Source organism: Anolis sagrei, chromosome 5 (assembly GCF_037176765.1).
Source record: "Anolis sagrei isolate rAnoSag1 chromosome 5, rAnoSag1.mat, whole genome shotgun sequence".
NCBI lineage: Eukaryota > Metazoa > Chordata > Lepidosauria > Squamata > Dactyloidae > Anolis > Anolis sagrei.
The window spans coordinates 138,155,879-138,168,776 of record NC_090025.1 but is presented as its reverse complement, the minus strand read 5'-3'; the positions used below and the strand labels follow the sequence as shown (position 1 = coordinate 138,168,776).

The following is a 12,898-nucleotide window of genomic DNA, read 5'->3' as shown; positions in this document are numbered from 1 at the left end:
GATAAATTCAAATCTATTTCACTAGAGTATCTGAAGTCAAACTGTAATTAACATTAACTGAGCTGGAATTCAAAAGTTCAGATAGGGACAAAAATGAAAGTATAAGAAAGAGCAGCACCTGTTATTGATGCATTCTTTCCTTCTGAGACAAGGCACAGATAGATAGAGAACAAGGGAAATACAAGATAGTTTCTTTACTTTTGTGTATGGTTGGCACGATTGCAGTATATTAGCATAAAGGGAGTTCTTGAAATGGGTGGGTTGCTAAGCTAATGGAAGGATTATCCCTAGGATTGGTACAATGTGTCAACAGTCTTCTACAGCTTCAAACAACTTCCATCCTTTTTCTCTACGTGGTATGTTTGGTGTTTTGCTGGCATGCCAAAGTAGAGGGGCAGGCAGGGAACATTTCATTTTAGTCTGGAATGAGGGTACCCATATTTTTTATTAGTATTCCATTTGTTTGTTATCAATAGTAAGACAAGGCTGCTGCCTGTTTATAGTCTGAAAATTATAGTCCCAGAAAATAATGCACTGTTCTCCTAGCATTACAACAGGAGCTCTGGATGTACAGTCTTTTGCTGTTTTTATTATGATCAGTCAACAAATCAATCATATTAAGATGAGGCGTCAAAGGGCAGACATTAGCACTTTTGGGCATAAAACAAGGCAGGACTTTAGTTGGAAGAGATTTGATTTCAAATTCCACCTTCTTGAAACCTTAATTTGGGCATTCTGAGCTCCCTGCAATAACAGTCACATTCTGCCACACACCATTGTTTTTCTTCTCATCTTTCACAAGTTGTAAGATAAACTTCTGCAGGCTAGCAACTTGTTCTATACATGAAAATAGAACATGTATGCAAATTTATTGAGTTTGTACAAATTTAGCAAGCTTAGTGCCACAAATGTTTGTCCTCCAGTTTGCAGTTGACAGTGTTGATGAGGAAAATTGATAATTGGTGGCCTCCTTGTTAGTGAGGTGGTAAATTTGGTTATGGCTTTTAGTGACAGTAGGTATGTTCCATGTTAATGGGGTGGTGAATTTGGTGGGAGCTTCTGGTCTGAATGACCCAGGCAGTGACCCTCAAGTGTAAAGACTGAATACCAAAGTCAGAATCTCCAAGGCAGTGCTATTTGTGATTTTTATATGCCAGTGAAAGCTGGTCTGTGAAAAAAAACTGTTAGAAACAGAATAAACTCATTTGAAATGTGGTGCTGGAGAAGAGATCTGGGGATACAGCAGGCTGCAAAAAAGACAAATGTATCCAGGAGCAAGTCCGATCTCTTACTAGAAGCCCAAGATGATAATGCTTGATATAGATGAAGACATTGTGAGGGGGATAGACTCAATCAAGGAAGCCAAGACCCTGAGTTTGAAAGACTTGAGTGGGTCTGTTGATAATAGCGTTTTCTCATGCAATTCATATTGGTGAACATTGAATCCTTGAGTCAACTATGAAGAGATTAAGGATAAAGATGGGTTCTCCTGGCTATTGGGTAAATGATTAGGTCAAAGGAAGTAAGGTCAGACATAGACATGTTAGCCTATAGGCAAGGAAGTAGTGATCAGACAAGGTTAGAGAGAATCCTAACTGCCTGTTTCAAATTCCATTACTCCCAGTTGGTACAAAAGTTGAAAACGAAATGACTTGTTTCCTTGCTGTGCATTAATTCATAATTCATCTTCAAATTGGTTTCATCAGGTTGCATGGTTTATGAAAAACTTGGTGAGCAAGTCTTTGGCACTCCGGGAAAATTCATTGTTTTTGGATCTACATCTCTGCAGAACACTGGAGGTAAACAAAATATACATGTAGATAAAATGAGTAGTTCACTTAGCACTTTCAAGTCTGGTCAAATTATCACTTCTCTTAAATAACCATATATCATGTAATAAATTTTGGGTGACTCGATTGTTTCTAGTTCTTTGGGCAAAGCTCACTCTGTGCATCTTCCCTTTTCATCCACCACCATTAATAAAACTTCTGTGGTATTTTTCAAGAGCAGGTGAGCCTTACAAATGCTTTTTGGACCTTTTTTGTAATATAGCTCATGCTATCAAGTGTTTTGTCCTAGTTATATAGTTATCGTAATACTATCTTGATCTGTAAATACTATGTATTGCATAGACCATCGCCTAAATGATTTCAGAGAAGACGTTTTTGTACTTGGAGATACATTTTTTATTTTAAAAAATACATATGTCACTTGTCTGAAATTGAAATTGAATCATGTGCATTTTTAATTATCTGACTTTTTAAAATTATACACAAATGGAAAGTGGATCAAGCCCTTCTCATATATATTTTAAAGGAGAAGCAATTCAAAATGCATGTTTTATATGTGTAATTCAGATAAATACGTGCAAAGGTCAGATACAGTGTAACATGTACAGCAAAGACAACATTGGTCTTGACAATTCCTTTCTGCATTTTGTTTCCAGTGACCCCTGAGCAAAACTATAAACCACAGCTTGATCTTTTTTTTTGTACAGGCAGCCCCCAAGTTGCAAACAAGATAAATTCTGTAGTTTTGTTCTTAAGCTGAATTTTATATAAGTTGGAACAGGCACACTTTTTGTGTAACTCCAACCAATATATCTGTCTGTCTGTCCATCTGTCTGTCTGTCTGCATGCTTTGAATAGAGAATTGTTAACACCCCTGTGGTGTTTCCTTTGCTCTCTGTCACCCTGTTCAAAAGATTTCATTTCACTTTCTGTTTCTGTGATAATTGGATTTTTTTTTTAAAAAATGGCTTGTTGTGGAAACAAAGATTGGTGATAAAGCTTCATTTGAGATACCTTTTCCCCATGATAACTCTTCCAGGAGTGGATCTCACTTCCTGTTCTCACCCCGTACTTAACTATGAGTCATTTGTAAGTCAGGTGTTTGTAACTTGGAGACTGCCTGTAATAATCATGTATATGAAGCACTTAAACTACATTTATCTGGCAGAGATGAGATGTCTGAAATTTAGCAAATCAGGAAGTCAGTTCTATTTGTATACAGTAGGAGGAAAAAATGCTTAACCTCATCATTCATTCCCAGAGCAATACTATTTGGGTTTATTGGATCAAGAATATTATGTTTCAGCATGATCAGTGTTCAGTTTTTAATAGAAGGAGTTTATATTTGAATTTATATTGGCTCCACTTACATATGCATAAGTTTGAGTAACTTCGATATGAATAAACATTTTGTTTCTGCACAGCCTATGTACATGATCTAGCAACTAACCAAGAAGCGTTGGATTAATTTTCCCCATTTAGCTCGAACTGGAAAACTATGATATGATTTTATGCTAGTTTAATACCTTGAAATTTTCTTAAACTTCTCACTGTTTTCCCATTTTGACATGGCAAAACCTTCTAGTTTGTAATCTGGCTCCTGAAAAAGAGATTGTGTACAGGATGTGTATATAAAGACTGGTTTATACCCAAAATATTATCATCCTAACTCTAAGATCTTATTTCACATGAACCCTTGAGTACTGTGGATAAAAACTAAGTTTGTCATTCTCTGTTGGCATCAGGATTTATTGTATTTCCTTTCTAAAAATAATTTCTTTTCCTTAGCAATGCTGAGCTATCTCTTCATAGTTAAAAATGAACTACCTGCTGCCATAAAGTTCCTTATGGGAGAAGAAGAATCATTTTCGTAAGTTTAAACAGTGGCTTTGCTGACTTGAAAAATTTATTGTGCTTATTTATAGACTTACATAAATGGTTCAGTGATAGAAGTACTGTATTTGCACCCTTCTCCTTATGTTAATATGTCACATCAAGATTACAATTAGAATTAATAAGGGTGATAAAAGAAAATATAACCTAAAAAGAAAGCCTTTAAAAATTAGAACAGTAAAACAAGGACACTTCATAACACTGTGTTCCCTCCATTCTGAGATGCACTTTCCCCCCATATAAACATATTTAAAAACTGAGTGCATGTTAGAATTGCATAAATACCTACAATTCAAGTAGCACTCCGTTTTAGCGATTTTATATGCATCTCTCCCTCTCTTCCCCCCCCCCCCCACACACACACACATAATTTTCTGTTGGTTGTACTGAAATTAGTATGCATCTTGCAATCAATTGTGTCTTAGAAATAGCGAAGAAATACCACATTAAACCATTGAGATACATTTTAATCCCCCAAATCTGTGGGATGCCAGGATCATCTTCCATCAGAACTTTCCAAATGTTGGATCAGATCCACAAAATATGGTCTTCATATAATGTAGCTTTGCAGATTTAATACAGACATTACATTAATAATGTGGATAGAAAAACAAAAAAAATCTGCACACTGTGTTTTCAGTACAGATGTCATCATGCTTCCCATGCCAGACCCTTTTATTTTCCTGTGATGGAAACTTGACTGTGTTGGTGTCTTGCCTTTACACAGGGGCGGCTCAACCCATTATGCAAAGTAAGCATTTGCAGTATAGTTGATTTTGCCCAGGGTCACTCTTGGGGGAAAATAGACCTTGACATATGCGAGTTGTAGTTACTGGGATGTATAGTTCACCTACAGTCAAAGAGCATTCTGAACTCCACCAATGATGGAATTGAACCAAATATGGCACACAGAACTCCCACGACGAACAGAAAATATATATCAATGATTGGTTGGGGGGGGGGGGGGGGCGCCAAAATACTGTTTGCTTACCGTTGAAAATTACCTAGGGCCGCCTCTGCCTTTACATAGACATATTTAAAGGATTTGGAGACAAGTGTCTTGAGTGCTGATTATACATACTCCAGACTTGGAAGGTAGTCATTACTTGCCTGACGCTTCAGAAATACCTCTTTTAGGCTGGATGTGTCATATGCATACACAACTGCAGTAGTTTTAGTCCAGAAAGGTAATACTTATAGGATGTGATACTACATCAGGTTTTTAAAATCTGAGCCCTCTTTGAACACTGATTTTAATGCAAGTAAAAGTTTGTGGGTGGGTTCCATTTCAGTATGCCACTGTGGCCTTTGTCCCTTTTATACAAGAAATTGTATGCTAGTTTGGGAGCAGAGAGAAGGCACAACTAGCAAGGTAATTGGCTGTACAAGACTATTAAAAAGTCTGACATTCCCAGGAAGACTAATTCTGTGCACAGTAGCATAATACAATCTGTTTTTCATGTGCCTCAGTCTTGTACGGCCCTGAATGTAATACTGAAATTGGCTGAGATATATTTGATTTGTTTCCTTCTGTTTTCCTTTCTCCATTAACAACATTCACACCTGAGGACAAAATAGGATAATCGGAACTGAAAATAATTTACAACAAGATACAAAATAAGACCAGACTTGTTCCTGTGTAGCTAATTGAAACAGGTTCTAGATGTGCCAGCATCTTGCTGATAGTGTGTTTACATTTGTGGTATCAATGCCCATACCCAGTAGCTGACCAGATGGATGACTAGGTCTGCAGAGGAGGAGTGCATGGAAATAAGTCCTGTAGGTGATTATTTTTCTAATAGGCAGCTATTACTAAACAAGTTTCTAGTCATAGAATCAGATTTGTTTGAAGAATTGATTTTCATTTAAAAGAGGTGTTGCTCTTCCATGGCCACAAAGATGTATTGCAAGAACTGCCTGCCTGGTTGAGTAATCTTTTCCTGTCTTTACAGCTTGTGGCATGTCTAATGCCAGTTGGCATGATTATGCCCTCCCTCCCATAGCTCTTAAGCAATGCTTTTCTTACTGAGTGAATATGGCCTAGATTCAGTGAAAAGCCTCTTGAAATGAATATGTTATACCATCTAAAGCAAGGACAGATAGTATGTACCCTCTGGTATCCAGCTCCCATGATTTCTTACCATTAGCTGTTCCAATCAAGGCTGATGGAATTCACAGTCTAACAACTTCTAAAAGGCAATATGTTCTTCCTCTGTTCTAGTGTAGCTAGAGAATATTCAGCCTCTTTTTGAGTGATTAAAAAGGGAGAATAAAATATGAACATCCACGATAATGAAGTGATGTCATCTAACAGCACACAATGCCCGTTAAAACAGCTCCACTATCTGCTGATAAGTTCCGGTCCCAATTCAAGGTGCAGGTTATGACCTACAAAGCCCTAAATGATTTGGACCCCGCTTATCTTCGTGATCACATCTTCCCCTATGAACCGGCATGGGCTCTAAGATATGCTGGGGAGGCCCTCCTTTCACATCCACCATCGCAATCGTGGTTAGTGGGGATGAGGGAGAGGGCCTTCTCGGTGGTGGCCCCTGACTTTGGAACACCCTCCCCAGGGAGATTAGGTGACGCCCCCCCCCCCCCCACTGTTCTGCTTTCATAGGGATTTGAAAACCTGAATGTTCCAGCAAGCATTTGAGAGTTATATATGCCTGTCCCTAGGTTGTAAGATAGTACTGTGTTTTGCACTTCATCTACTTCCCCGGCTCTATAGTACACTATTTCCACTGCCCCTTGCCCAGCCCTTTTATAGTTTGGTTTTGCCCAATTTAGAAATCTTGGTCATTGTTTTTGTTGAACTTGGTCTGATGGAGCTCCAATGCAATTTGTTTTATTCTGTTACGTTTAGTGTGTTTTATCTGGGTTGTAATATTTTATGATGCTCCTATTTTAATGTGTTTTGTTTAATGGATTGTTTTTGTTTTTATGTTTTCTGGACATTTTGTCCCATATGTAAACTGCCCCGAATCCCTTTGCGGAGATGGTGTTGTTGTTGTCGTCGTCTTGTCCTTTGATTTTTGGACTGTATGGCCCTTGTGACTTTTTCTGACTCTATGATACTATCACCACACTTTTGAAAATGTTTTTCAGGGCCTGGTATGTGGATGGGCGAGTTCTTGTTGTAACGGTGACATTCTGCATAATCCTTCCATTATGCCTTCTTAAGAATTTAGGTAAGGATGTATTACCTTTCTTAGAGTTAAGTATTGTTTTAAGATGTAATATTTAAGGTGTACTCAGAATCCGGGACATCTTAGTCTGATTGCAGATTCTTACCCTCTGTTCTTCGGAGTAAACAATACATAGAGAACTATAATAAAGAACTGTAAGTTACAATTTGATTCAGTATGAATACATTTGGCTGTCTGAACCTGAGGAGAAATAAAGTGATCATTTGACATGTCTATTTTGAGCACAGATTGCATTTTTAAAACAGATTTATTTTCCCTGGGACAGAATAAATGGTATGGCCTCATTAAGTACTTAAATCTATATTATTCCCAAAATAAAAAGGGTTAAGGTTAAGGAATGTATTTGTCAGATATCAATTTGTGTGTGAACAATTATATGTAAACCTCAGATGAACAAACACCTCTGAAAATACCCCTTTTCTTTCTGCCAGTCCTCTTCAGCTTTTTCTGCACAAACTCTCAGACTTGTTGCCAAGTCTCCAGACAGACTTTCTTCTTAAAAAGCCAGACTATGCAATTTTAAAGTTCTCTTCTTTTTTATTTTATAAAGGTTATTTAACAGGCTTTCCTTGTGCAGTAAAAGCTCTCGCTATTCATTGATACGCTCAGATTGTAACATTTAGAATTGTCTGTGCAGTCAAGATCTTCTCCCTGCCGCACAATTCAACGCTTGTTCTTTAAATGGATATTATTGGCACTCTGTCATCCTCAATGCTAAAAGGTTGAGTCAGAATGTTAAAAATATATAAAATACATAATAAACTTTCATAACTATGGGTAGCACTTCTGGTTGAGCCTGGAAAAGGGAAGAAAGTGTTTCATTCAGAATAATACAAGCAATTGCCTTAGACAGAAAAATTGCAGGGCCCTCCCGCAGTGATGTGAAAATTGAAATGCATGTTTGACACCTTTCAGTAGAACTGTAATGATCTCCACATGGTGCTAATTTTGAGGATTAAAGTAGTCACTAATACATTACCAAATAGATTAAATTAGCATGAGAATATAATCATTTGCATGAATTTTGCACATGCCAACATATACTCATAGATGCAAATATAAAAATAATTATTATAATTTAAATTGTAATCTCCATACTAGGAATGACTGACCTGTGCCCCTGATTGGTCTATTTTCCAGGAGCAGGAGTCCCTGCTTTCCCTGTTAGGGTTCTTTAAACTGGACTTTAACTAGAGTGCACTTCAAATAGAGAACATTTTCAGATATTCTCCATAAAGTAGGACATGTAGTTTAGAAATATCAATTAAATAAAGTTGCTCTGTTGTATGTAAACAGCTAGAATTTATAATACTGCTTCTATAGCAGATGCAATAGTTGTCAAGAGCACTTATGGGTCCAAGTTAGGTGATTATTTTTTACCATCACCAGTTTGAGGCCAAGTTATTTGAAGAACCACTAACACTCATAGAAGCTTGTCTGGCTATTAGGATTTGATCCTGATGTCCTATTTATCGGTCACCCGGTAAAATAATAGGGGGGGGGGTCTCTTAATTTGGAATTCTATTCCATGGGAAATTCACTCAGTATGTGTTTTAAATATGTTTTTAATTTTTTTCATCTGCTTTCACTTAATTCATTTGACATTGTTATGGATTTTTAAATTATTTTTTGTTTGGTTTCTGCTTTCTCTTCTCATTCTGTACTTGGTTTTCAACCATGCTCTTAATGTTATGTATTAGCAATTAGGTTACATTTTATCTGAGTTGTTTTATGATTATTTAGTGGGAAAGCAGCCTATATATACTTAAAAATAAACAAATTATTCATAAAAATAATAATTTTATTTCTTACCCACTTCTCCTTGCTTAACTATAATTTGTTATGTAATTAAATATATATGATGACAGAATGAGTTACTGAATATGTTGTATTTGAATTCCTCCCAGGATATCTCGGCTATACCAGTGGTTTTTCCCTGACCTGCATGGTATTTTTTCTCATAGTGGTAAGTTTTACTTAATGTGTTAATTAATTTGAATTACTAACACCTATGTTAAAGCCATTTATTTACACTTGTGGCTCTTTTCCTCACTCTGAAGGGAACAAAAATCCAACAGATTTCTGATAGCTGTGAGGGTTTTACCTGTTGAAATGTCTGCCATTCATATCAAAGTCTTTGTCTCCTAGAGGGACCTGTGGTATCACATCATTGTGTCTGAGTGCTTTGCTCCCTCTAACTGAGCCATGAGGCTCCACCGCATACAGTGAAAAGAACATATCTTGAACACAAACAGAAGAAGATCCAGTCCAAGTTCCATACTCTGGTATCAGTGTTAATGAGAAGACTTTTACATCCTCACATTGTAACCTTGCAGAGATATTTCAGATTAGTTTGCCTTTCTGAAAGATGGACAAACAAAATATCTATTTGGATCCTTTTATTTGTGACTGGTTTACAATGTACTTTTAGGGGATCCCCTGTCAAAGACTTGTCCAATTCTTTGAATAAGTTTCAAGAGTTGAGACATGAGGATACAAAGAAAGTGCTGGCTCTGTCTGCCCAGCCTCCTCTACTCTTCATCCATGGTTGCCTTGGCTTTATCACAGCCAAAATATGACCTTTGCTGAGGAAAAGCAGAGGGTCTCAAGGACCTTTCATTATGATAAATCCTGCAGCAGTCTGAATTACTATATACCTATTTGGATGACTCATTCAAGAAGATAATGTTGGAGGAAGCTAGTTGTGTTTATTGAAATTATGTTTTGCTATTGTTTAGACCTCAGGTTCTGTATATTTTCATGTTGTTTTTCCATCTTCGTGAGATTACTGGAAGATTTGGAAGTAATGGGTGAGGTGCTAACAGCACTAAGGTCTATTCCCATCAAATTACTCAAAGCAGATTATCCTGAATAAATAGCTGGATATGGCAACGGGCTGAATAAAGACTGATAATCTGTGACTCAATCAGACAAGATGGAAATTATGCTAAAATATTGGCTGTCCATTGGTTAAATTGCCTTCTCTAAATAGAGTTGTGTTTCCAAAGGAACAGTTTCATATTCTGAGAGTTCTAATACATCTAGCTCTCTCAAACATGTGTATCTTCTACCAGCTTTAGCTGATATGCTGGATGTAACCTTATCTGGAGGAAGATGGCCTCACTGTATTTTATCCATGCAGTGTCTGGCTTGCTGCAGTTGGCTGCATGTGTAAGTAACTTTGAAGGCTCTAGAACCTGTCAATAGTGTAGAATACACCAGGAAGACTACTCACAGGAACAGGACCGTTTCAAACATATTACTGTAATACTGTACCAATAACTGCACTACTTGCTAGTCAGATTATGGGCCCAACTAAAAATGTTGATCTTGAGTTTTATAAATCTCTCACTTAGATAGAACAGTCTACTTGGAGGAGCCCCTTCTTTCCTAATTTCTGCCTGACAAATCATCCCCTGAAGTTTTTCTTGGGTACTACAACTCGCTGGTACAATACTGGCTACCAGTTCCTCTACCCAGCCCCTGCTGTGCTCTGTAGAATATTATTATGACGACTTACTTGGCATCTCCTTTGTTTACATTTAACTGTCAAGATAAGATTTTTCCATTTTTGCAGGCATTTTGACCTAAATCCAATTATAGTTGTCACAATAAATCAATGGGAACTTAAGTCACCATTTATTCACATTACATTGTTTCAGTCCATCTAGTCTAGGACTTAATGTGTTACTTACATTAGTGTTTTTATGGTTGGCTTAAACCATTTGACATTTAAAATGTTAGCATGCTTAGTATTTTATCTTTACTGTTTCATGTTATAATATCTTGGCAGTTTATGTTCTAATTGTTTCCTCTTGCCAATGTTTATTTCAGGTAGTCTACAAGAAATTTCAGCTTCCCTGTCCCTTTCTAGAAGGAAACACAAATAGAACCGACTCTGCATTTTCAAACTCTAGTTCTCTTTCTGAGGATATGTGCACTCCCAAGTATGTGACCTTTAATTCTAAGGTATGTTTCTCTCCACAATTCACTTATCATATCATCCTATTTATAGACAGTTATGGACTCTGAAAGGAGAAAAATTGGGGCTTTTTAAAAATTAGAACAGGCTACATTTTGGATTTATGCTCTTTCCAAGGCAGAAGTGTTCAAAGAAACTTGAATTTGTTTTTACAATAAACCAGGTAGTATAATGTATAAAAGAGGAAAATTCTGCTTTAGGCAGAATCCCAAGGAGTGATTCCATTGATGCAATTGCTAAGGGGCAGCACTGCAACCATTCAAACCCTGCTATTGGGATTTGGGAAACCCTCTGGAGCGGATTGCATGCAGGGCTGAAACAGTAATGAGAAAGGAAGAAAAACATGTCATTGCAGTGGGTATCTAATAGGAGAACATAGGCCATAGTGCGGGAGCAGAAGACAGATAAAAACCATCTATAAGAAGCAATGGCCAGTTTTGTGGATTCCATTGTAAAAGTTGTGGGTTTACATTACATGTTGGAACAAACAGTCTACTGCTGGAATTTTCTGGCTTGAGAGGTTGTGAAATGTTTTTTCTTTTATATAAGAAAAAGCTAGTGAGAAATCTTTTGAGACTATTAGATATGCTGTGCCTAGAGATAGAAATTAAGTGACCAATGGGAACTTTGCCAGCTGAAGAACTCTGTGAACATGGTTATACAAATTCATTGAGATTTATCTTCTGCACTTCCAGTTCTGCCTTTTATTTCTTACTGGAATTTCCCCTGTGTAATATTTGAAGGCTTACACACACACATACACACACATAGTAAAGAACAGAAGGTAACATTGAAGCAGATGTCAGTTGCTGAAAAAGAAAAACATATTGAAATGGTAATTACCTTGAATATGGTTTGCAGAAATGCAAAATATTAATATTTGAAAAGGACCTAAAATCTCCTAAGCATTATGCAACACATTTACAGGCCTGAATCCAATCATTAATTGGACTATTTATTTATTTATTTATTTATTTACAACATTTCTACCCCACCTTTCTCAACCCAAGAGGGTACTTAAAGCGGCTTTACACATAGGCAACTAAAAACAATTTACAATTAAAATGAACATTTAAAATAGAATAAAAATACATTAAAATGATTAAAACATTTAAAACAATACATTCACAATCACGTGATCCATAAGCATCATCCAGGCCGTTCCTATAGTCATTGCACATCATTCCATATCTATCTATTGTACAAGTTCTCCAAAGGCTTGGTCATAGAGCTACGTTTTCACTCTCTTATGGAAGGTCAAGAGTGAGGGGGGGTTGATCTAATATCCATGGGGAGGGAATTCCACAGCCGGGCCACCACTGAGAAGGCCCTGTCTCTTGTCCTCACCAATCATGCCTCCGATGGAGGTGGAACCAAGAGTAGGGCCTCTCCAGATCTTAAATTCCAAGATGGTTCATAGAGGGAGATATGTTCAGACAGGTAAGAACCATTTAGGGCTTTGTAGGCTAAAAACAGTACTGGCATTAGAATAGGCCCAGTGAAAAAAATGTGGTTTATGCAACTGCTATCACTCAGGAGTTGTATCTAAGTAATTACTCTAGTCAGGACTACCACTGGGACCAAAATATATAACAGACAAGGGTGCCAAATATGGTGAGGGAAGAGAAAGAAAGCAAACGTAAGGATCAGTCCTTAATGTGCTATTCTTATAATGATCTGTGCAGAAGCAATTCAGCCTCCTTTTCATGGCAACCAAGTAGGCTGTCCATCAAGAGGTGACATTTAAGGGAGAAGAGGAACTAAAGCCAAGCCTTACCTTTCCATGCCCCCTTATTCCATGGCAGTCAAAGAATCAAATCTAATGACAACATTGTAATCAGATATTCTGGTAGTGAAAAGGCATTTTTGAAATGTCATTGCATGCACGTTATTCAATAGGTATTATCTTCTCACTGAAGCTATAGCTAGTTCTATTTCTATTTCTGGAGTATATAGGGCAGACAAAATTCAAAAGGCTCCCTTTCTTTGATAGGACAATTCTTCCTTCAGCAGAAGGAATT

General features: G+C 37.1%; 1 protein-coding gene across 1 annotated transcript in view; it reads left to right on the top strand.

Annotated features, from left to right (window-relative positions):
* SLC38A1 (solute carrier family 38 member 1) overlaps nt 1–12,898 on the top strand; it is a 70,804-nt gene that overhangs the window by 38,714 nt on the left and 19,192 nt on the right. The window contains exons 6-10 of the mRNA XM_060777565.2: nt 1,707–1,799; nt 3,579–3,660; nt 6,795–6,877; nt 8,803–8,861; nt 10,730–10,864. Coding sequence (XP_060633548.2) covers nt 1,707–1,799; nt 3,579–3,660; nt 6,795–6,877; nt 8,803–8,861; nt 10,730–10,864 — 452 coding nt within the window. The remainder of the gene's footprint in view (nt 1–1,706; nt 1,800–3,578; nt 3,661–6,794; nt 6,878–8,802; nt 8,862–10,729; nt 10,865–12,898) is intronic.